The following is a 25009-nucleotide window of genomic DNA, read 5'->3' on the forward strand; positions in this document are numbered from 1 at the left end:
TTGAGAAAACACTTAGGGCGATGATGGAAGAGGAGGTGGCCCAGGAGGAGGAGGAGGAGGAGGAGGAAGAGGGGTCATTTTTAGCACTTTCAGGCCAGTCTCTTCGAAGTGACTCAGAGGGAGGTTTTTGGCAACAGCAGAGGCCAGGTACAAATGTGGCCAGCCAGGGCCCACTACTGGAGGACGAGGAGGACGAGGAGGAGGTGGAGGAGGATGAGGATGAAGCATGGTCACAGCGGGGTGGCACCCAACGCAGCTCGGGTCCATCACTGGTGCGTGGCTGGGGGGAAAGGCAGGACGATGACGATACGCCTCCCACAGAGGACAGCTTGTCCTTACCCCTGGGCAGCCTGGCACACATGAGCGACTACATGCTGCAGTGCCTGCGCAACGACAGCAGAGTTGCCCACATTTTAACCTGTGCGGACTACTGGGTTGCCACCCTGCTGGATCCACGCTACAAAGACAATGTGCCCACCTTACTTCCTGCACTGGAGCGTGATAGGAAGATGCGCGAGTACAAGCGCACGTTGGTAGACGCGCTACTGAGAGCATTCCCAAATGTCACAGGGGAACAAGTGGAAGCCCAAGGCCAAGGCAGAGGAGGAGCAAGAGGTCGCCAAGGCAGCTGTGTCACGGCCAGCTCCTCTGAGGGCAGGGTTAGCATGGCAGAGATGTGGAAAAGTTTTGTCAATATGCCACAGCTAACTGCACCACCACCTGATACGCAACGTGTTAGCAGGAGGCAACATTTCACTAACATGGTGGAACAGTACGTGTGCACACCCCTCCACGTACTGACTGATGGTTCGGCCCCATTCAACTTCTGGGTCTCTAAATTGTCCACGTGGCCAGAGCTAGCCTTTTATGCCTTGGAGGTGCTGGCCTGCCCGGCAGCCAGCGTTTTGTCTGAACGTGTATTCAGCACGGCAGGGGGCGTCATTACAGACAAACGCAGCCGCCTGTCTACAGCCAATGTGGACAAGCTGACGTTCATAAAAATGAACCAGGCATGGATCCCACAGGACCTGTCCGTCCCTTGTCCAGATTAGACATTAACTACCTCCCCATAACCATATATTATTGGACTCCAGGGCACTTCCTCATTCAATCCTATTTTTATTTTCATTTTACCATTATATTGCAAGGCTACCCAAAGTTGAATGAACCTCTCCTCTGCCTGTGTGCTAGGCCTAAATATATGCCAATGGATTGTTGCAGTGGTGGCTGACGTGAAGCCTCATTCTCTGCTATGACATGCAGACTGATTCTCTGGTGACATGAAGCCAGATTGTCTGTTACGGGACCTCTCTCCTCTGCCTGGGTGCTGGGCCTGAATTTATGAAAATGGACTGTTGCAGTGGTGGGTGACGTGAAGCCTGATTCTCTGCTATGACATGCAGACTGATTCTCTGGTGACATGAAGCCAGATCCTCTGTTACGGGACCTCTCTCCTCTGCCTGGGTGCTGGGCCTAAATATCTGACAATGGACTGTTGCATTGGTGGCTGACGTGAAGCCTGATTCTCTGCTATGACATGCAGACTAATTCTCTGCTGACATGAAGCCAGATTGTCTGTTACGGGACCTCTCTCCTCTGCCTGGGTGCTGGGCCTAAATTTATGAAAATGGACTGTTGCAGTGGTGGGTGACGTGAAGCCTGATTCTCTGCTATGACATGAAGACTGATTCTCTCCTGACATGAAGCCAGATTGTCTGTTACGGGACCTCTCTCCTCTGCCTGGGTGCTGGGCCTAAATTTATGAAAATGGACTGTTACAGTGGTGGGTGACGTGAAGCCTGATTCTCTGCTATGATATGAAGACTGATTCTCTGCTGACATGAAGCCAGATTGTCTGTTACGGGACCTCTCTCCTCTGCCTGGGTGCTGGGCCTAAATTTATGAAAATGGACTCTTACAGTGGTGGGTGACGTGAAGCCTGATTCTCTGCTATGACATGAAGACTGATTCTCTGCTGACATGAAGCCAGATCCTCTGTTACGGGACCTCTCTCCTCTGCCTGGGTGCTGGGCCTAAATATCTGACAATGGACTGTTGCATTGGTGGCTGACGTGAAGCCTGATTCTCTGCTATGATATGAAGACTGATTCTCTGCTGACATGAAGCCAGATTGTCTGTTACGGGACCTCTCTCCTCTGCCTGGGTGCTGGGCCTAAATTTATGAAAATGGACTCTTACAGTGGTGGGTGACGTGAAGCCTGATTCTCTGCTATGACATGAAGACTGATTCTCTGCTGACATGAAGCCAGATCCTCTGTTACGGGACCTCTCTCCTCTGCCTGGGTGCTGGGCCTAAATTTATGAAAATGGACTGTTGCAGTGGTGGGTGACGTGAAGCCTGATTCTCTGCTATGACATGAAGACTGATTCTCTGCTGACATGAAGCCAGATCCTCTGTTACGGGACCTCTCTCCTCTGCCTGGGTGCTGGGCCTAAATATCTGACAATGGACTGTTGCATTGGTGGCTGACGTGAAGCCTGATTCTCTGCTATGATATGAAGACTGATTCTCTGCTGACATGAAGCCAGATTGTCTGTTACGGGACCTCTCTCCTCTGCCTGTGTGCTAGGCCTAAATATATGCCAATGGATTGTTGCAGTGGTGGCTGACGTGAAGCCTGATTCTCTGCTATGACATGCAGACTGATTCTCTGGTGACATGAAGCCAGATCCTCTGTTACGGGACCTCTCTCCTCTGCCTGGGTGCTGGGCCTAAATATATGAAAATGGACTGTTGCAGTGGTGGGTGACGTGAAGCCTGATTCTCTGCTATGACATGCAGACTGATTCTCTGGTGACATGAAGCCAGATCCTCTGTTACGGGACCTCTCTCCTCTGCCTGGGTGCTGGGCCTAAATTTATGAAAATGGACTGTTGCAGTGGTGGGTGACGTGAAGCCTCATTCTCTGCTATGACATGCAGACTGATTCTCTGCTGACATGAAGCCAGATTGTCTGTTACGGGACCTCTCTCCTCTGCCTGTGTGCTAGGCCTAAATATATGCCAATGGATTGTTGCAGTGGTGGCTGACGTGAAGCCTGATTCTCTGCTATGACATGCAGACTGATTCTCTGGTGACATGAAGCCAGATCCTCTGTTACGGGACCTCTCTCCTCTGCCTGGGTGCTGGGCCTAAATATCTGACAATGGACTGTTGCATTGGTGGCTGACGTGAAGCCTGATTCTCTGCTATGATATGAAGACTGATTCTCTGCTGACATGAAGCCAGATTGTCTGTTACGGGACCTCTCTCCTCTGCCTGTGTGCTAGGCCTAAATATATGCCAATGGATTGTTGCAGTGGTGGCTGACGTGAAGCCTGATTCTCTGCTATGACATGCAGACTGATTCTCTGGTGACATGAAGCCAGATCCTCTGTTACGGGACCTCTCTCCTCTGCCTGGGTGCTGGGCCTAAATTTATGAAAATGGACTGTTGCAGTGGTGGGTGACGTGAAGCCTGATTCTCTGCTATGACATGCAGACTGATTCTCTGGTGACATGAAGCCAGATCCTCTGTTACGGGACCTCTCTCCTCTGCCTGGGTGCTGGGCCTAAATTTATGAAAATGGACTGTTGCAGTGGTGGGTGACGTGAAGCCTCATTCTCTGCTATGACATGCAGACTGATTCTCTGCTGACATGAAGCCAGATTGTCTGTTACGGGACCTCTCTCCTCTGCCTGGGTGCTGGGCCTGAATTTATGACAATGGACTGTTGCAGTGGTGGCTGACGTGAAGCCTGATTCTCTGCTATGATATGAAGACTGATTCTCTGCTGACATGAAGCCAGATTGTCTGTTACGGGACCTCTCTCCTCTGCCTGGGTGCCGGGGCCTAAATATCTGAGAATGGACTGTTCCAGTGGTGGGTAACGGGAAGCCAGATTCTCTGCTATGATATGAAGACTGATTCTCTGCTGACATGAAGCCAGATTGTCTGTTACGGGACCTCTCTCCTCTGCCTGGGTGCTGGGCCTAAATTTATGAAAATGGACTATTACAGTGGTGGGTGACGTGAAGCCTGATTCTCTGCTATGACATGAAGACTGATTCTCTGCTGACATGAAGCCAGATTGTCTGTTACGGGACCTCTCTCCTCTGCCTGGGTGCCGGGGCCTAAATATCTGAGAATGGACTGTTCCAGTGGTGGGTGACGGGAAGCCAGATTCTCTGCTATGGAACCTCTCTCCAATTGATTTTGGTTAATTTTTATTTATTTAATTTTTATTTTAATTAATTTCCCTATCCACATTTGTTTGCAGGGGATTTACCTACATGTTGCTGCCTTTTGCAGCCCTCTAGCCCTTTCCTGGGCTGTTTTACAGCCGTTTTAGTGCCGAAAAGTTCGGGTCCCCATTGACTTCAATGGGGTTCGGGTTCGGGACGAAGTTCGGATCGGGTTCGGATCCCGAACCCGAACATTTCCGGGATGTTCGGCCGAACTTCTCGAACCCGAACATCCAGGTGTTCGCTCAACTCTACCAATGACCCCAAACACACCTCCAGGCTGTGTAAGGCCTATTTGAGCATGAAGGAGAGTGATGGGGTGCTGCGCCAGATGACCTGGCCTCCACAGTCACCGGACCTGAACCCAATCGAGATGGTTTGGGGTGAGCTGGACCGCAGAGTGAAGGCAAAAGGGCCAACAAGTGCTAAGCATCTCTGGGAACTCCTTCAAGACTGTTGGAAGACCATTTCAGGTGACTACCTCTTGAAGCTCATCAAGAGAATGCCAAGAGTGTGCAAAGCAGTAATCAAATCAAGGTGGCTACTTTGAAGAACCTAGAATATGACATATTTTCAATTGTTTCACACTTTTTTGTTATGTATATAATTCCACATGTGTTAATTCATAGTTTTGATGCCTTCAGTGTGAATCTACAATTTTCATAGTCATGAAAATAAAGAAAACTCTTTGAATGAGAAGGTGTGTCCAAACTTTTGGTCTGTACTGTATATTACAATGAAATATCAAACTTATGTAAAGCAGCCTTTGAAAAAGGGATACTAAATAAGGCTGAACATGACTTTATTTTAGGAAGTCCAAGAAGACTTCCAGTTTTTTATTGTATCCCGAACATACACAAGGATACCATTAATCCACCAGGGAGACCTCCGGAATATGATCTCTAACTTTTAATTTGTCTCAATATCTAGAGTGATTTCTCCAACGTTATGTTGGTGAAACCCCTTCTCATTTAAAAGATACCACATCCATTATAAAAAATATTAGAAGGGCTAACATGTCATCCCTACTGGATTATAGCAACAATGGAGGTTAGTTCATTATACACCAATATAAATCACAATAGATTAAAAATAGATCAGATACAGTTCCTTTTAGAGGGTATTCATTTTGTATTATCTCATAATTATTTTTCATTTGATTCCAAATTTTATTTGCAGACGACCAGGACCACCATGGGCACCAGGTTTTCCCCCAGCTATGCCAATCTATTTATAGCATCATGGGAACAAGATGTCATCATACCCAGTTTGGGGGCAGGCCTGGTGCTCTGGTGTTGTTAAATAGATTACGTATTGTTAATTTGGGGCAAGTCACATTCTGAACTTGTACATTGAGGAAGTAAATTGTAATGAACTAAATCTCAAGTTTATACCACAGATATACCACAAGTAGGTAGAATTTCTGGATCTAAAGATTGAACTATGTGAGCGCTCCTTCATCTGCAGTTCTGATCATAAAGAGGTTTCCAGGAATAGTTTTATATTACACAACAGTTGCCACCTACCAAGATGGCTTCTGGGAGTACCAGGAAGTCAATTTATATGCCTAAAAAAGGAATTGTACCCAGAATACACAGTTTGAATTAGAGGCACAACAGATGAAACTACAGCATCTAGAAAAAAATATTCCTCAGAACTGTTAGAAAAATCACTAGAAAAAGTCAGAGAGATGGACAGAGCCTCCTTTTTCCTGGAAAAACCATATTCACCGAATAATATTGCAGAAACGTCAAAATTGGTACTACCATTTAACACAGAGTACAGAAGTGTCAAAAATGTAATTAATGGATATTATTTTGGGCCCTATCTTACCAAGTCTACCCCAAGAGTGTTTACCAGAGAACCAAATCTAGCACTCCAAGTTGCCCTAACAATTCTGAAAAAATAAATAAACTCAATCAGCACCCCATGGATGATCCTGAAGGGGTTTTATAGATGTGGGATGTGCCAAAACTGTAGAATAACAGGATTTGATTAAAAAAAACTAAAAAAAAAACAAGAGTAATTAGATCAACAGTAAATTTAGTTGGGAGATCAAAGAAATATTGACGTGTAACACAAAGGCAGTGATTTATATAATTGAATGTCCATGTTCCAAACAATACATTGGATGTACAGGAAGAGCTCTCAAATTAGAATTGCTGAACATATAAATAATATAAAAAAAGGATACGAAAAACATTTATCGTATCACTTCAAAACACATCATGCTAGCAATCCAGTGGGGATGAAATGTATGGCCTTGCAGTCTATTAAAGACTGGAGAGGAGGTGATTTTGTGTCTAAAATGTCAACATGTGAATCTAGGAAGATTTTCAAATTTGGATCTTTGATGCCTTTTGGCTTCAATTCAGAAATGGAGGTCTTTGGATTCATTTAGAGGGATGGTGGGGGGGGGGGGGGGTGTGCATAGCATGTCGATGCCAGGCTGTATATCAAGTCCTGCATCCTCCCCAGGACGCTGATAAAAATGTGCTGTCTACACAGAAGGCATAGTTTTTTAACCCCAGACTTGAAAAAGGAGTGTTTCCAACTCCGAAACGCGTTCTCACCTATATATAAATAATAAAAGAACTACCTACAACCACTTGAGGGTCGTGTCATTGCACCAAGAAGTATCAAAAACGGTGGACCACAATTACTCCATACTTTTGTATTGTCTCTCATCGCTCCTCTGGTGGACTGGCAACCCTACAAGTGAGGAGCGAACGATACCGGCAGCACCGACCATTCTAAAGACATGCCTGTACTGGTGTTGTGCCTGTGCTTGCACAACACAAAAAGGTGAGCATAACTAATCTTTTTTCTTAAATAAAAATTATTCACCCAAAAACTATTACCCTATGAGCTCCTTTCCCTCTTCCGCCATATTTGCTGCACCATGCTTAAAATATCCAATTAGAAGCAATCTGTAAAGAAGCATATAGTCCATGGATTTGCATCCATATGTTTTTTATTTTATTTTTATTTTTCATTTTTCATTATGTCTGTTTTTATTTTTAGTGCTATTTTTATTGTATACTGTAATTTTTCTATTTTTATATCTGTATTTGTATTGTTATTTGTTATTTGGTCTATTTCATTGATCAGATAAAAAGAGATTATAGATAGATAGGTCTAATATATGTATGGGATATTCAGATTGGTATATATAGTTATTACCTAAATATTCTTATCTATGTTAAACGTGATTTCAAGTGTTATTACATTATAATACATATTTTATAAAATTATGAAAAATTATATTGTTATAATACAATGAACAGTAGATAGAAAACCGCAAGGTGTGTATGATACAATTAGAACAGTCTTACAGTCCGGTCCAGGTTTTTGTAGTAACTGAATGCAGCCATAAATAATGCCATGTCCCAATTAAACCACAACTTTTTATGCCACTGAGAAAGGAACACAGATTTCCGAAACGCGTCTGGCGAGGTAGTGACAGTGACTGGTTGTATTTGATAAAATCTCCCCAGGACACTCCGAGTACAATACCAGATTTAGAAACACTTTTCGAACTCTGGCGTGGGTAAGATTACATAGTGCATACGTGAAGATATCCTAGCCGGTACATTGAAGATAGCGCAATAGAGCATGAAGACCGTGGAGTCCGGTAAGACATATCCAGCTTATATCTGAACCAACACAAGATCAGTACAGTCTGGAATATTGGACATTAATTATATATCGTATAATACGATCTATTAAGGGACACAGTATATATCATGATTATGTTAATGCTGCAATATAACGCTTAACGGAAATGAGAAAACGCGGCAAAGGAGCCTTGCGTAACTTGCAGAAATCCAAGTGTGAACTCTTGTAATATACTGAAGATCCCTATATAAAGCGCACCAATATAGGTGTGAACTGGTACAAAATATAGGAGGAGATTCACTATATGAAAGGGGATTACGGTAACAGTCATAAAAGCCGTCATTTTTAATTATACATGTGTGAGCCCCGCATGTGAAGATATTAATATTAAGATAAAAGGGACCCAGACTGTATGACTATCAGTGCATGATTTTATGTGATCACATTATGTTTTTAATAGTGTATGTTTTTATATAATCAATAAATGTATTAATATCACTGTGAGCCAGCCGTATATATCTATTTGTATTTATCTCAGTGTCCGATGGTAGTAGGCAGGCAGTGCTCCGGTTAGTTAGTATCCGGTGAGCGTACCCATAGCAATTACATATTTGTATAACATTTATATATAAACTAGGAAATGGTGTTGAAAGGTGAATGTACGCTGTTCACAGTTGTAGCTCACAATCACTGTGTATAGCAAATCAGACTTACATTTATAGATGAGAAGGAACATTGCGGGTAGTAAAAGGATGATAATCCATCTCAGATTTGCAAGTCTGTTCCAGTTAAACCTCTCGTGATCTACAATTAATCAATTAAATATATGAAAAGATCTACAGAGGTTTGCCAATGTACAGCTTTACTTTACACCTATTATAGAGAAACTGCCTTAAAGAGTTTGTTCACCTTTGTGTATATTTTCTACAGACTCCACAGCGTGACTGGACCCGCAGCAGTAATTATACTTTCCTGATCTCCGAACGCTGGGTTTCATCTACATTGCTAGCCCAAAGGCTCTGCAGGTCCCAGGTCTTATTGAGTCTCCCTGGGGCATCTAGGCTCATTTTTAAGGTTTCTTTGGATGGGTGTTGCTATTAGGCAGGGTGGTACTAAGTTGCACTACGGTGTATTCATTATCACATTGTCTTTCATCCTAACGTTTGCATTCCAGAATATTTCCTGACTATAATAACACGTTTTAACCTTGGCCTATATGTTGAAGTGCATTCGTTTTCTGCAAACTTTTTTTTGGTTTTGAATCTCGTTCCCCAAAACCTAAAGACTATCTAGCCCTTGACTGATTTGATTGCACTGCAAAGCATATACTAGTGATCGCAATCACCTGATCAGAGACAACATAATCTGATTGGCTTGAATGGTTCACACATGATGTAACTCCCCGTTCAGGAAAATGTTTCCCCCTCCCCTTCTTCCTCATTGTGCACCAGGGAGTTTTAACCAACCTGTCGGGACACTAGGAAGCATACCTTTGACCCCATCAAGGTATTGTTTTTTCTTTGATCTTTCCATACTTTGAATTAGCATTAAAAATGTACTATTTTATTATTTGAGGAAACCATAAACAAAATCCTAAAAATACAACTCATACCTCTGCTCATGGAACCCCAGTCCATCTTCAAGTCGTTCCAACATGTCTTAATTTGAGAATATGCCATATTGCAAGCACATATGGGGTCATTTATCAAACTGGAGTAAAATAGAACTGGCTCAGTTGCCCATAGCAACTAATCAGATTCCACTTTTCATTTTTGACAGCTCCTTTGGAAAATGAGGCTGCTAGATTATGTGAGAACAGGCACAAAATAAACATCAACCCAACAGGCACAGTCAGGAGGCTGGGAGTGGTAGTGGTGGTATTAGTCGTGGTACTCACAGTGGCTGGGTCCTTCTTCCTCACTCCCAGGGCTAGCAGAGTGAAGAGTGGAGAAGATCTGATTGCTACGAGTTGTAGTTTTCCCCCGGGGCACACCTTGGTTGGAATCATGTGTCTCATAGAAGGTAGGGTGGCCTTGATGTGGTGGTCCTGATGAAAAATAGGAAATCAAAGAAGTGTGGTTGAACAAGGTAGCAAAGAGTCTTTACTAAAGTGCAGAGCAACAGACACTTCAACACAGGATGGAGGCACAAATCTTACTAAAACAGTTCCAACACCTGAACTGCTGAATCATGGGTTACCACAAGGGTTCTCTTTGAGATACAAGCTCTTAGATAGCAATTCCTTACATAACAGTCCAGCTGGGTGCACACAAATCCACTTTCTTTTTTTAATGGCTGAAATTCCTAACTGCTAGATGTAACCTCCAATGCAAGATGCCAACTTGTAGGAAAGTAAACCAGAAATACCCTGACCAGAACCATGAGGTCTAATAGCCATAGATGTGTGGTACCCTCACAGATGAAAACCTTGTACTCCCTCTTCAGATGCTCAACAATCTCAGGGGTTCATCATCTGCACACAATCTTAGGGGTTCATCATCTGCACACAATCTCAGGGGTTCCCCCACTGGAATTTGCTAGGCATAAAACGGGCTGATGCTGACTGACAGGACTAGAGGTTCCTTCAGCAGCCTTGGTTCAACACACTCCTGACTCTAACTTAGAACCAGCTAAAGTGACAAGAGGAAAGGCCAAACCCAAGAATTTCCACTCTGCCTTCCTTCTAGAAACAGCTTCTCAATGGCAAGATTAAGCCTACAGTCTACACAGGTGGTATTAAAGAGTGTAAAACATTACCAAACAGAGCAAAACCTCCTTTTTTCCAGCAGCCTAGTAGTACACTGCAAATGGTGTGCTGTATTAGAGGCTGGAGTCCGTGGAAGGCAGCGCGATCACCTTTTTAAATGAGCTGTATTATGTAAGACAAGCATTCCAAAAGCCATACATAACTACAGTTGTGGCCTACTTGATGGGACGGAGTCTTAGGTGCCAAACAATCTGTGCCTACAGGAGCCTGAGAGATAAAGGGAACCTGTCACTGGGATTTTGTGTATAGAGCTGATGACATGGGTTGCTAGATGGCCGCTAGCACATCCGCAATACCCAGTCCCCATAGCTCTGTGTGCTTTTATTGTGTAAAAAAAACGATTTGATACATATGCAAATGAACCTGAGATGAGTCCTGTCCATGAGATGAGTCAGGGACAGGACTCATCTCAGGTTAATTTGCATATGTATCAAATAGATTTTTTTACACAATAAAAGCACACAGCGCTATGGGGACTGGGTATTGCGGAGGTGCTAGCGGCCCTCAAAAAACCCATGTCCTCAGCTCTATACACAAAATCCCGGTGACAGGTTCCATTTAATTTGGCCATAAGCATCATCAATCTATACAGAATATGTTTGTGTACACTTTTAAAGGGTCACCGAACGTTCACAAAACTATTGATATGTCATACTGACATATCAAAGTATTTTTATTACTGGATGTCTGAGTGCTAAGACCCCCATGATTACTAGAAAGAAGAGAGAGATCACAAGAAAGACTGAAACGCTCACATAGAGCTCTCTCCTTGTTGTGAGAGACAGGCTCAATAGAGCATTTTGAGCCCAACTAGATTCCAACCCCTGGAACGAGGAGAGAGAGCGTATATGTAAGAGCTTATGTCTCCTCACTCTAGCGATTGGTCGGGGCCTCAGCACTCAAGCTCGACTGATCAAACTCTTTGATATGTCACTATGACATATCACAAGTTTTGTGACCCATTAATTACATTTTAAGCCTTGTTGCTATTATTATACAAATATGACATATCATCATGAACCTCTAGTATGTTATTTGTGATCAACCCAGAGGAAACAGACCCTAGTGACAAGTGATTGTTTCCAAAGTCACCTCAAAATGGGGTAGTCTTCTGCTAGACCCTTGGGGACCTGTTATATAGCGTACTCTGGTTGCTCATTCCAATACTGATCAGAACTAATATATTAAGGAATATCCAATCGATGGGGTTTGAACACCCCAAACCCTCACTATCACCCATCTATCACTTTGAATCGAGTCAGAAGCACAGCTTAGTTCAAAGTGTATTGGCCATGCCGGGTTAACGCAGCCCATCTCCAAATCATTTAAAAAACCAGAAAGCAAATTTAAGGCTGGGTTCATATCACGTTTTTGTCTTACATCTAACTTGTAAAAAAAATGTACAGTATATGTTGAATGGATGCCTCTGACGGATGCCATTCAGTGGCATCTAACAGTATATAGGTCCACTGTAAAAATAAAACAAAAAAAACGTAAACATTAACGTATATACCTTTTTTTTTTACTGGACTCTGCAGGATGAAAAAACATATTGTTCTATGCTTTTGTATCCTTTTATTTTTTTCAAACATTTGTTAAACGTAGGGCAAAAACGTGATGTTAACCCAGCCTAAGATATACTATGGAATAGTGTTGGACTGGCACTCAAACATAAGGTTTCACGCGAAGAACCAATAAAGTAAAAATGGTGCAATTTATTATATTGCACATAATATTAGGTAATATAGCTAAAATCGATAAATGCACATATACTATACTGGTTTACGAATCCTTCTATGTAAAATAAGATATAAAATTTTGTAAAATTTAAAAAAAAATTAAATAATTTCTAAGATGGAGTGTATGGGGGTTTCCATAACCATGGGCACCCCCATACACTCCAGCTTAGAACTAATTTGAAATTTTATGAAATTTTACGAAATGTTATGATATCTTATTTTACATAGAAGGATTCGTCAACCAGTATAGTATATGTGCATTTATCGATTTTAGCTATATTACCTAATATTATGTGCAATATATTGTATCTATTGATCTATTATCTCATCCATCCCACTATTACGTGTATGTATGTTTTTATGTTTTAATAAATTGCACCATTTTTACTTTATTGGTTCTTCGCGTGAACCCTCATGTTTGAGTGTCGGTCCAACACTATTCTATTTTACTGTTTTTGAAGGGGTGATTCATTTTGGACATTGGCACCTATCCGTGTATATAGAGAGTGAGCTGTCCCATTACTATTTATTTATAAGATATACTATGTGCAGAGTGTTGGCGGTATATAAGCAACATAAATAAATAACTGTGCACAAATATATTTATATAATTGTATATATCATCCCTACAGAGATGTAGCGTTAGGGGGTATAGGATTGCAGCTAGAACCTTCTTTGTGCTATGCTATCGCTATATACCTGTACTGCGACACAATGGGGGAAATGTATCAAACTGGTGTAAAGTAGAACTGGCTTAGTTGCCTATAGCAACCAATCAGATTCCACCTTTCATTTTGGAAAGTTCCTTTAGAAAATGAAAGGTGGAATCTGATAAATCTCCCCCAATGTGTACTTATAACCCCTAGGGCCATGCAGTGACAAGAGGGTGCACCCTTTCTTCCCTCAGTGCACACCCTGATGTTGGCTAATGGAGGTGCCCTTGGTGTTAAAGAGGTTGTCTCATCATAGACAATGGGGGCATATATCTAGGATATGCCCCCATTGTCTTATAGGTGCGGGTCCCACCGCTGGGATCCGCACCTATATCGAGAACGGAGCCCCGCAAGGTGGTGGCTGGAGGACTCCGGTCTGGCCACCACCAAGCCGGCTCCCTATAGAAGTGAATGGGAGCATACTGCGCATGCTCGTCCCCCACTCCCATTCATTTCTATGGGGCCGACAGAAATAGCCGATAGGGCCGACGGAAATATTTTTTTCTCACAGCGGCAAAGTCTCTTTCAGCTATAAACATGCACAATACCTGACTGACTCCAGTGCACGGCCTTGCAGATTCTGGATCTTACAATCTTCCTTCTCTTTCTCTCTCTGAAGCACTTTAGATAAGGCTGCTTTCTTAGCTGTAACTGTCTCAAAGATGATGGTTCTTTGGGACTCAGGCCCATGTAGATCCTCTCTCTTCTTCAGTTAGCACTAGACTATCTTGTGACTAGGGGCAGACTCAGGATCATCTTCTAGCAGCCTAAAGGCGCTGTCAACCCTGACCTATACATACAATACTATTCAGTAGGCAAATAAAACAAATATGAAAATGTAATGAACCAAATAATGGTATAAAAAGTAACTCTTCAGTAACCCTTTTCTGTGGTAATGCAGTGAGATCACCTTTGTCCATTTTCTATTACATCACTTAATTAATCATCACTGTGCACTATAACACTTAACTGCGAAAGTGTTTATTATCCATGTACTGTGACACCACGGTGTTCCCAACTCTTGTATGAAGACATCACTTTGAATTATATCTCTCTCTACTTTGGAGGACCAGTTAGTGTACATTCACAAATAGCAGACTTGCTGTAGAAAATTCAGCAAAAATCCATAGGGAACTCTGCAGAAGCAAATCCAGACTGTAGACTATGGCACATATTAGGTTGCAGATTTTAATTGTGGAAAACAGCCAAGAGGTGAAAAAAAAACCCAGAGAACTCACCTCCCTTGGAGCATCTGTGTCTCTCTTGCCTATTCCCATGCCAGTCTCTGCACAACCCATCCTCCTGCAATGATGTTTCATCTAGGGATGAGCGAACTATAACTGCAAAGTTTGGGTTCACACCGAACTTTGCAAGTTCAGGTACCCGTACCTGAACCCGGACTTTTTCGCTGAAGTCCGGGTTCGGTGTTCAGGTCATTTTATTATTTTCCGTTATAACATGGTTATAGCGGAAAATAATATCATTCTTAAGGCAGAATGCAAAAAAGTATGGCAATTTAGGGGTAAAAAAAAAAACTCACCTCGTCCACTTAATCGCGCTGACGCAGTGTCTTCAATCTTCTTTCAGCAGGACCTGCAAAAGGACCTGCGATGACGTCACCGCGCTCACCATGTGGTGATGTCATCACAGGTCCTTTAGCAGGTCCTGCTGAATGAAGATAGAAGGATCTGCGATTATGTCACTGTGCTCGCCACGTGGTGACGCCATCGCAGGTCCTGCTGAAAGAAGATAGAAGACACTGCGGCACTGCGATCAAGTGGATGAGGTGAGTTTGTTTTACCCCTAAATTGCCATACTCTTTTGCATTCTGTCTTAGGAATGCTATTATTTTCCGCTACGGAAAATAATAAAGTGAAGTTTGGGTCCCCATTGACTTCAAAGTTCCCAAAACCAAACTTTGACCTGAAGTTTGGCCAAACCCGGCGAACCCAAACTTCCACAGGTTCGCTCATCCCTAGTTTCATCCCATTTGAGTGGTTTCAACAGTCACATTAGGAGGCACAATCGCAGGAGGTTGTAAAGTCTGGCATGGGACCGAGTAATGAAGTCAGGAAAGTGTCAGGATAGTTGAGGATGTGATTTTTTTATTTTTTTTTATTTCAAACATGAAGATTTTGCTGCAGATCCACAGATAATCCATTATACAATTAGGGTTTGTTGCAGATTTTGACTTCCCCATTGTACCCAATGAGAAAAGTGTGTCACAAACCTCTGACATTTCTTGTTGTGTAGATCTTAATATATACGTAGCAGGTCATTTTCCACGTGGAAAATGTACAGTATATGTGGATAAGATTTGTACAAATCCCATTCACTCTGCTGGTAATCTAATCCACTGTAGGCTTTTCTGTCCACAAATCCAGGCAGAAAAACACAGAAATTTAGTTATATGTGGATGAGCCCTTAAATATTTTATATCTGGTTCTAAAAACTTCAAGGAGGATTCCCAATGGGCCGGTGCCTACAGGTCACCCGAATGCCCATGTACAGTCACCCTTCTAAATTCACCTTTGTCCTCAGGGTGGCAATACAGTTCAATACTATCAAAAAATCTAGCTCACCTGCCAGCTTCACTGGGATGCACGAAATGTCTGTGGACCAAGACCAATGACATGAAAGATAAATGCAGTCTTTATTTCACCCAGTAAAAACAATCCAAACAGTATACAGTACACACCTACGCATTTTGGGAGGGAAGCGGAAGGGGTGCATGAGACAAATGGATCTGACAGAGAAGTTGATGAGGAATCCAAATCTGACACAGATACAGATATGGATGATTGACACGCTAGGAGAGGACAGACATAACCTACATAGACAAATGCCAGACCGCTGGTATTCATTAATTCTTTATTACAAAAAACATTATAATTTAATGACATACATGATTAAAAGAGAAACAGTGCAGGAGATAAAAAGCAACATCGCTGGAGGAGACATACAGTGGACATAGTCCCTATGCCTTCAACATGATTATTCACAGAAATGCATATATGGAAATTCATCAAAGACAGGAAAATAGGACAATTACCCATACTGTGTCTCCTCCAGGATGGCGCTAACCCCAACGCGCGTTTCGGCGTACCTTCGTCTAGGAGAGGACAGAGATTCTGCTGATCTCTGGAGAGCACAGTACCGTAACAGGCCACCCATCAGCAAGAGCATACATTGTAGAACCCTGTGTCTGTTAAAGGAGAAGGGGGTGAATTGAACCACCATAGGGCAGATACACCAAAGGTACCCATACAAGATCCAGTTGCTGCATCATCTCAATGAGGACGATCCCAATCGCCATGCTGAATATTGTGGAACGGGTGTTATAGCAATTGCAACGGGATCCACATTTGGCAGGTCCAACCCAGAACCCATTTGGTGAAATTTTGCAAGCAATTTGCCAACAGTGCCATGGCGAATGGTGGTCTGTTAGGGTGTTGAGCATTTAAATCCACTACTATGATTCGGGTACTGCAGTCCTCAGAGATCAGCACAATCTCTGTCCTCTCCTTGTATGTTAATCTCACAGCCATATCTGTGTCTGTAATAAAGAGAACATTGTTGATAACTTTGGCAGGAGTAAAAGTTCCACATTTAAGCACTGATTTGGGTTCCTCCTCAAATTCTCAGATTCATATGTCACATGCACCCCTTCCCATTTTAAAATATCGACTTGGTTCCAAGATAGAGTGTTGTGGTAAAAATATTAATAGTTGTAATCAGCCCGCATCATAGTTAGTGTAAGGAAAAGGCAGCTCCATCTTCCCTCAGCCGCAGCCAGAGAACCACACAAATGCTACCATCTTGATTCAGTTCTGAGCAACTTCTTCCTCCTCCTTGCCCAGTATCCGTCTTTTATTGACTAAAACAAAAGGTGTAAAAGGGGCTGGCCCAAGACAAGGATACAGGAAGTGATGACATATCAAAGGACAGGGAGGGGCAACAATGTGGCTGTGCAGACACACCCCATACAAACACATGTATACAATAATCTACCATTACCACTGAGAGACATGATGACAATCTATAAAACACACACACATCCTAAGATAAAATGTCCGCATAATAAAATTTCCACAACAAGAGGCTTTTAAAATGACCAACATGTTGGACACCACCCCTCACCTTTTTGCCCCCCTTCCTCTTAGCAACATGCCACACACAGGATGGCATTCCCAACCACAGTTTTTCATTTATTAAGGTGTCTCCATACTTTTGGACCACCTTGTATAATAAAAACATCAGTATTCCCTTACATACTAGGCTGGCTTCAGAGGTATGTATGTTATGTACATATGTTGTTGCACAGAGCTCATAAGAAACCCCTGCTGAACAGGCTAGTGCCACAGAAGATATGGCACCCGTGGGTTTCAACCACTGCAAATACAATTGTTTAGCAGTTTTATTAAGACATTTTATAGCACTGTTATTAAAGTACTATTTAGCTGTTACTTGGTCACTTTATTTTGATATTATTTAAGCACTGGTATTAAATAGGAATTGTTTCTCCCTAAAAGTAGCAAATAAATATCACAGTGCAGCACAAAATACCTCTCTTGCAACATGAAATAAAATATATGCAGTATATGAAATAATGCAGTGTAGTACAAAATACATCTCCAGAAGTGCCAAATACCACAGTGAAGCATCACTGGCACCAACACTGGCTCCCTCCCCCACCTCTCAAACACTGGCAGCAGCATTGTCTCCCTTTTCACCCCTCCCTCACTGACTGGCAGCAGAAGTGTCCACGTCACCAATGGCAGAAACACTGCTCCACTTCTCACCTCACCCCATTGGCAGTAGTAATTCCCCCCCACACATACACTCCAACCTTCCACACTTGTAGTAACACTGAATGATGCTGGAGGCTGGGTGGCTGCAGGGTTGGCATTTATCTGTGCAGTTTCTGCTTGTGCTTTTTGCCAGCAGTCAGCATTGGCAGGGATCTGCGCCCCACCAGCCAGTGAGCCACACCTCATACTTGAGACATTTTAAATGGCTGGCGATTCGATAGTATGGCCCATTTACTTGGGTCTCCTGGTTCTGATTACCACTACCATATCCACCCGTTACAGGAGAACATAGTGCTTGTTGTCCTCCCCCTTATTTTCATGATCCTGGAACTAATCCCCCCTTTCTGACATTGTAGGGTCCTGCACAAATTCTCACTATCCAGTCTGGGACAGAAACACAATGCCATGATTGTTCTATTATTTGTGAAAATCAGTCATTTTATACTTTTTATACTTTATGCTGCAATGTGCTAGTGAGTTGCTCATATTCTACAAAACAGGAGTTGTTTTCTATTTCCTTGTTGTCTATTAGCCATTTAAATAAGGGATGAGACCAACCTGGACTTCAACCCTTTCTCCACATAGCAGCCACATGACCTCCTCTTCTGTCTTACACATAGGCCGTCAGTTGTGGTTTTCCCATCCATAATATCATGATATAGATCATGCACTGAGCTACAGGTTTTCAAAAGTATAAACGTCTCACCTTCTTGTATCTTCACGTTCACCTCTTCTTTCATGTCATTGAAAAGTCCAGGGATATGGACAAGACAGCAGTAAGTTCCTTCATCTTCATTAGTGGCCCCAGTGATGGTCAGGGACACGTCCCCCTGACTTATGTTCCCCAGTAACTGGTATCTGTCAGATTTCCTCCAGGTCACTTTTTGGCCATCAGTCCGGATGATATTATTGTTGCACTCTGTCAGTGAACAGCCACCTCGTCCCCAGCAGAAGGGGTGTTGAGATTTGTGAATAATGTAAGTGCAGGGTAAAGTCAATGTGTCATTCACTGATCCTGTGACCTCTCCTCCTGATACTGCCATAACTGTGTGGACAAAGACCACGTCAACACAGGACACACAGGATGATAGCAAATGGCTACATCCACCTTCACAACCAGTGCAGCTAATTTAAAAATGAAGCAAGACAGACAATCTTCATTAAAAATATCCTTCTGTATTGCATAAATATCTGTTATGCAGATCTATGTGTCTCCATGGTTACAAACTACAAACAAACCCTGTAGTCTGACCTTTCATTACACTCTTTACTTTCTTAAATACATATATCACCTACAACGCTCAAAAAGCTACCACACAAGCAATTATAATCAATAAGTTAATTTATTAAACATCCATTTACAATACATTAGTAAAAAAATTACAAGTACAAAAAGTACTTTCTTTCCCCTCAGCAGTTCCTTTTTTGTAGGGGTGCACGTAGGCCCACACCGCTATGCATGGACCATGCTTGCGGTGTATTGTTATTGATACCCTGTGTGCACTTTGCATATGAGCCCCACTCATCTGATACTGCTTAAACTGTGGGGATACTAGTCCCTTATGGTCTGTTTTTATATTTTCTGTAACACTGCTGTGTTCCCATGACTGCTGCTTTTTTGTAATTTTTTACTAATGTATTGTAAATGGATGTTTAATAAATGAACTTATTGATTATAATTGCTTGTGTGGTAGCTTTTTGAGCGTTGTAGGTGATATACGAATAACTCCACGCGAGATATTTATGATATTTATTTTTTGGTGTCTTACTTTCTTAAATACATTCAGTAGGTTAGCAAGAAGCAGTAGACAGATGAGACGCATAGGTCTGCATATGAGCTGTAGACACAAAACGAGATTTTTATGAAGACTATTTGCATAACATCATGTGAGTATTGCATGGAGTGTTCCTTTAATTATATTACTGTGAAAGCTTGAGAGCAGATTTAAAAACAGAATAATTGTTAGTACAGAGAAGTGACTGAATTGAAAACCATTGGTGTTATTTCTGTGCAGTCAGTTCAGCAGGCATAGGAATGGTTAAAGCAGTTCTCTTGAAGAAGGTTCCAACTAAGAGCACCCCAGACCCTACAGTGAGAGCAATAATTCAGGTGAAGTCACATTGATTTTCCACATTGAGGTCTCTATTCACCTTAGAGGCGTAACTTGAAGGGCAATTCAAAATCTACCTACTACGCCCCATTTATAATACTGGCGTATTCTTATGTGGCAAAGGAGTCATTGGCCCTTTAGATACAAGCTCCCTGGTGCTGATAGCTGCTTGTAATATATTGAGCACTGTCCATCACTACTGGAGCTCAAAGTGGAGCAGAAGATCTTTCCTGGAGTTCCAGTCTGTAAGACCCATGTAAGAAATTGTGACTTTAGGCAAATGCTGAGCTTGCTGCACCCAAAAACCCTCCCTTGCCAACCGTGATGAATGTTTTTTGCATCAGGTTAAAAGCCCCTGTCTCAGCATTTTGCCTTTTATAATACTGGTGTCTTCTTATGTGGTAGAAGGGGCCTTTAGGTCCCCTTAGACTCTAGGACTGGATATGATTGCTACCTCTATAGCTACGCCTTTGGCAATGGAGTGCAGCAATATTTTAAGCAATGATGTCCTTAGAAGCATGGGCTCAGGCACTCTCTACCAGATGGATGCAAATCCATACTTTTAGGCTAAGTTACTCACCAAAGAGATGCAAGAAATAGAGACAACTGGCTGCAGGGTTCTTCATTGTCTTCATGCTCCTTACAGATGTATAGCTGTTTTTCTATATGAAAGATAGCATCACCTACTTCTCTTCACTGTCTGTTTCGAAGTTGGTTGGGTCAGTTTTTTATTTTTAGTTTCCTGCAATATAGAGTTACACGAAATGTTGACCATATATCTGTGTACGTTTTATGAAGAATACTGAGCTGTGGTTATGTAGCATCTGCAGCTTGTAATAGTGGATCCTTCCTGTGCTAACAAATATGTGCGAAACTGGACAGCGGACAAGTGCACCTGAGCAGCGTGATAACAGGCTTTTATGTGATAGCCTGAAAGGTTCCAAATTTATGTTTTAATGACGACTGGAATAAACAAATACTTATGAGCATAGAACAGTTTAAAATGAAATTAAGCCACAAAACATCAGGGACATATCTGACACTATCTGTGATTATTTATCAATGGCCAACTGGGTAACGGCACACAAGTCAGGAGATGTGCTCCATTCATTAGGGAGTGGGGCCTGGAGAGCATTACTTTTTCATTTTATGAAAGCTACAGGGGCTATATTGTAAAGAGGCACTCAGAGTGAGCATTATTGTAAGGGTGAAGCACTATTGTGAGTAGCACTATCATAAGGGGGAAATAAGGGGGCATTTTACTGTGTGTAGGAACACCAAAGGGGTATAACTACTCTGTTGGTGCACTAAGGAGGCATAACTATTGTGTGGGGCACTAAAGGGGCATTCTACCGTGTCGGAACACTGAAGGAGCATAACTGTGGGGGTACTAACAGGGCATTATTACTGTGAGGGGGTTCTAAGGGATCTTAGTAAAAGGGGAACAAGAGAACATTCTACTCTGAAGAGGAGAATAACTACTGTGTATGGGGTACTAAGGGCCATATCTTCTATGTGGGGGCACAAAGAGGACTGGGTGGGATTAGGTGTATATACAGTATCTCACAAAAAAAATGAGTACACCCCTCACATTTTTGTAAATATTTTATTATCTTTTCATGGGCCAACAATGAAGATATGACACTTTGATACAATGTAAAGTAGTCAGTGTACAGCTTGTATAACAGTGTAAAATTGCTGTGCCCTCAAAATAACTTAACACACAGCCATTAATGTCTAAACCACTGGCAACAAAAATAAGTACACCCCTAAGTGAAAATGGCCAAATTGTGCCCAATTAGTCATTTTCCCTCCCCGTGTCATGTGACTCATTAGTATCTCAGGTGTGAATGGGAAGTAGGTGTATTAAATTTGGTGTCATCGCTCTCACACTCTCTCATACTGGTCATACTGGAAGTTCAACACGGCACCTCATGGCAAAGAACTCTCGGAGGATCTGAAGAAAAAAAAAACTGTTGCTCTACTTAAAGATGGACTAGGCTATAAGAAGATTGTTAACACCCTGAAACTGAGCTGCAGCATGGTGGCCAAGACCATACAGCGGTTTAACAAGACAGGTTCCACTCAGAACAGGTCTCGCCATGGTCGACCAAAGTAGTTGAGTGCTCAGTGTCATATCCAGAGGTTGTCTTTTCAAAATAGACGTATGAGTGCTGCCAGCATTGCTGCAGAGGTTAGAGGGGTGGGGGGTCAGCCTGTCAGTGCCCAGACCATACACAGCACATTGCACCAAATTGGTCTGCAAGGCTGTCATCCCAGAAGGAAGCCTCTTCTAAAGATGATGCACAAGAAAGCCTGCAGTTTGTTGAAGACAAGCGGACTAAAGAAATGGATTACTGTGGTCTGATAAGACCAAGATAAACTTATTTGGCTCAGATGATGTCAAGAACGTGTGGCGGCAAATAGGTGATGAGTACTAAGGGCTCTTTCACACTTCCGTTGTTCAGATCCGGCGTGTACTCCACATGCCGGAATTACACGCCGGATCCGGAAAAACGCAAGTGAACTGAAAGCATTTGAAGACGTTCAGTGTTACTATGGCAGCCAGGACGCTATTAAAGTCCTGGTTGCCATAGTAGTAGTGGGGAGCGGGGGAGCGGTATACTTACAGTCCGCGCGGCTCCCGGGGCGCTCCAGAATGACGTTAGAGCGCTCCATGTGCATGGATGACGTATACTGCTCCCCCGCTCCCCACTACACTTTACCATGGCTGCCAGGACTTTAGCGCCCCGGCAGCCATGGTAACCATTCAGAAAAAGCTAAACGTCGGATCCGGCAATGCGCCGAAACAACGTTTAGCTTAAGGCCGGATCCGGATCAATGCCTTTCAATAGGCATTCATTCCGGATCCAGCCTTGCGGCAAGTGTTTAGGATTTTTGGCCAGAGCAAAAAGCGCAGCATGCTGCGGTATTGTCTCCGGCCAAAAAACGTTCCGGTCCTGAACTGAAGACATCCTGATGCATCCTGAACGGATTTCTCTCCATTCAGAATGCATGTGGATAAAACTGATCAGGATTCTTCCGGCATAGAGCCCCGACGACGGAACTCTATGCCGGAAGAAAAGAACACAAGTGTGAAAGAGCCCTAAGACAAGTGTCTTGCCTACAGTCAAGCATGGTGGTGGGAGTGTCATGGTTTGGGGCTGCATGAGTGCTGCCAGCTGTGGGGAGCTAGTTCATTGAGGGAACCATGAAGGCTAACATGCACTGTGACATATTGAAGCAGAGCATGATCCCCTCCCTTCGGAAATGGGGGCACAGGGCAATATTTCAACATGATCACAACCCCAAACACACCTGCAAGACGACCACTGCCTTGCTAAAGAAACTGAGGGTAAAGGGGCTGGACTGGCCAAGCAAGTCTCAAGACCTAAACCCTATTGAGCATCTTAGGGGCATCCTCAAACGGAAGGTGGAGGAGCTTAAAGTCTCTAACATTCACCAGCTCGGTGATGTTGTCATGGAGGAGTGGAAGAGGATTCCAGTCGCACCCTGGGATGCTCTAGTAAACTCCATGCCCAAGAGAGTTAAGGCAGTGCTGGAAAATAATGGTGGCCACTCAAAATATTGACACTTGGGGCACAACTTGGCCATTTTTACTTAGGGGTGTACTTACTTTGTTGCCAGCTACCATTTGTATCAAAACATTTCTTCCTTAAAAGGGTATTCAATGCCAAAAGTGTAGTGTGACCACTACTATGGGCACCTCCACCAATTGCCATAACAGGTGTACTGTATAGATTGAGGAAGAGTTGTACAGACAGACTGGTAGAAACATACTACCCATGTACCACACTATAATATGTTGCTGTCAGGCAGCAGTTTGGAGGAGTAATATTTATGTAATATGGTCTGGGTCCACGAACCTAGATCTAATGTGTATAGCCTAGTTTTAGGCCTCATGCACACGACTGTATGTATTTTGCGGTCCGCAAAAAACAGATCCGCAAAAAATACGGATGACATCTGTGTGCATTCCATATTTTGCGGAACAAAACAGCTTTCCCCTAATAGAACAGTACTATCCTTGTCTGTAATGCGGAAAAAATAGGACATGTTCTATTTTTTGGCGGAACGGAAATACGGAAACGGAATACACACGGAGTAACTTCCGGTTTTTTTGCGGATTAATGGTTCCGTATATGGTCTGCAAAAAAAACGGAACGGACACAGAAAGAAAATACGTTCGTGTGCATGAGCCCTTAGGCTCATTCCCCTGAGTATATATGAAGCAGATACCTGAAAATCTTTTTCTCAGTAATCTTTACTTAAAGTAGTAATCCCATTAGGGATGAGCGAATCGACTTCGGCTGAAACATCCAAAGTCAATTTGCATAAAACTTTGTTTGAATACTGCATGGAGTGAGAGCTCCGTACAGTAATAGAATGTATTGGCTCCAATGAGCTGAAGTTATTACTTTGCGAAGTCTCGCGAGACTTCAGGTAATAACTTCAGACATTAATTTCTACTGTAAAAAAAACTTTTACCGAACTCTGGTTTGGTTCCAACCCGATAAGGTTCAGATAACCTCTTGTCCACATGTTCTATTCTAGAATCAGTATTTATAACAGAATCAGAATACTGTTTTCCTCTTAACCCTTTTATGACTGGGTCCAAAAAAGGCCTGAATGTCCAGGCAACTTTTTGTGATTTTGTTCAAGTGGCGGTTTAGTGACGCAACTTTTGTACTAGTTTGACTACCAAAATAATTTTTGCGATTTTTTTTATTTATTTATTTATTTTACTTGACACTTCGGACTTTTTATTAGAATGTTTTTTGTTTTGTTTTTTACTTTTTTAGGTTTAATTTGGAGGAAAACTGCCAATTATTAAAAAGTACGGTAAGTTTTTTATTATTATAGCTTTTTATTTCTTAAATATTAAAACTGACACAAAAATTAATTATTGCAGTGGGTTCCCTATTTTATGACAATCGTTTTCATATGTATAGGTATGAGCGAACGGGGCGACTATGGTGATGG

At 42.5% G+C, this 25009-nt stretch overlaps 1 protein-coding gene across 1 annotated transcript in view; it reads right to left on the reverse strand.

The window, feature by feature from the left end:
* LOC122926459 (hepatitis A virus cellular receptor 1 homolog) overlaps positions 1-20697 on the reverse strand; it is a 32718-nt gene extending 12021 nt beyond the window's left edge. The window contains exons 1-4 of the mRNA XM_044277840.1: positions 20586-20697; positions 18601-18939; positions 9762-9911; positions 8579-8668 (exon numbers count right to left, since the gene is read on the reverse strand). Coding sequence (XP_044133775.1) covers positions 8579-8668; positions 9762-9911; positions 18601-18939; positions 20586-20640 — 634 coding nt within the window. The 5' untranslated portion in view covers positions 20641-20697. The remainder of the gene's footprint in view (positions 1-8578; positions 8669-9761; positions 9912-18600; positions 18940-20585) is intronic.
* Positions 20698-25009: the final 4312 nt, after the last annotated feature.

The sequence above is a fragment of the Bufo gargarizans genome, chromosome 2, assembly GCF_014858855.1.
Source record: "Bufo gargarizans isolate SCDJY-AF-19 chromosome 2, ASM1485885v1, whole genome shotgun sequence".
NCBI lineage: Eukaryota > Metazoa > Chordata > Amphibia > Anura > Bufonidae > Bufo > Bufo gargarizans.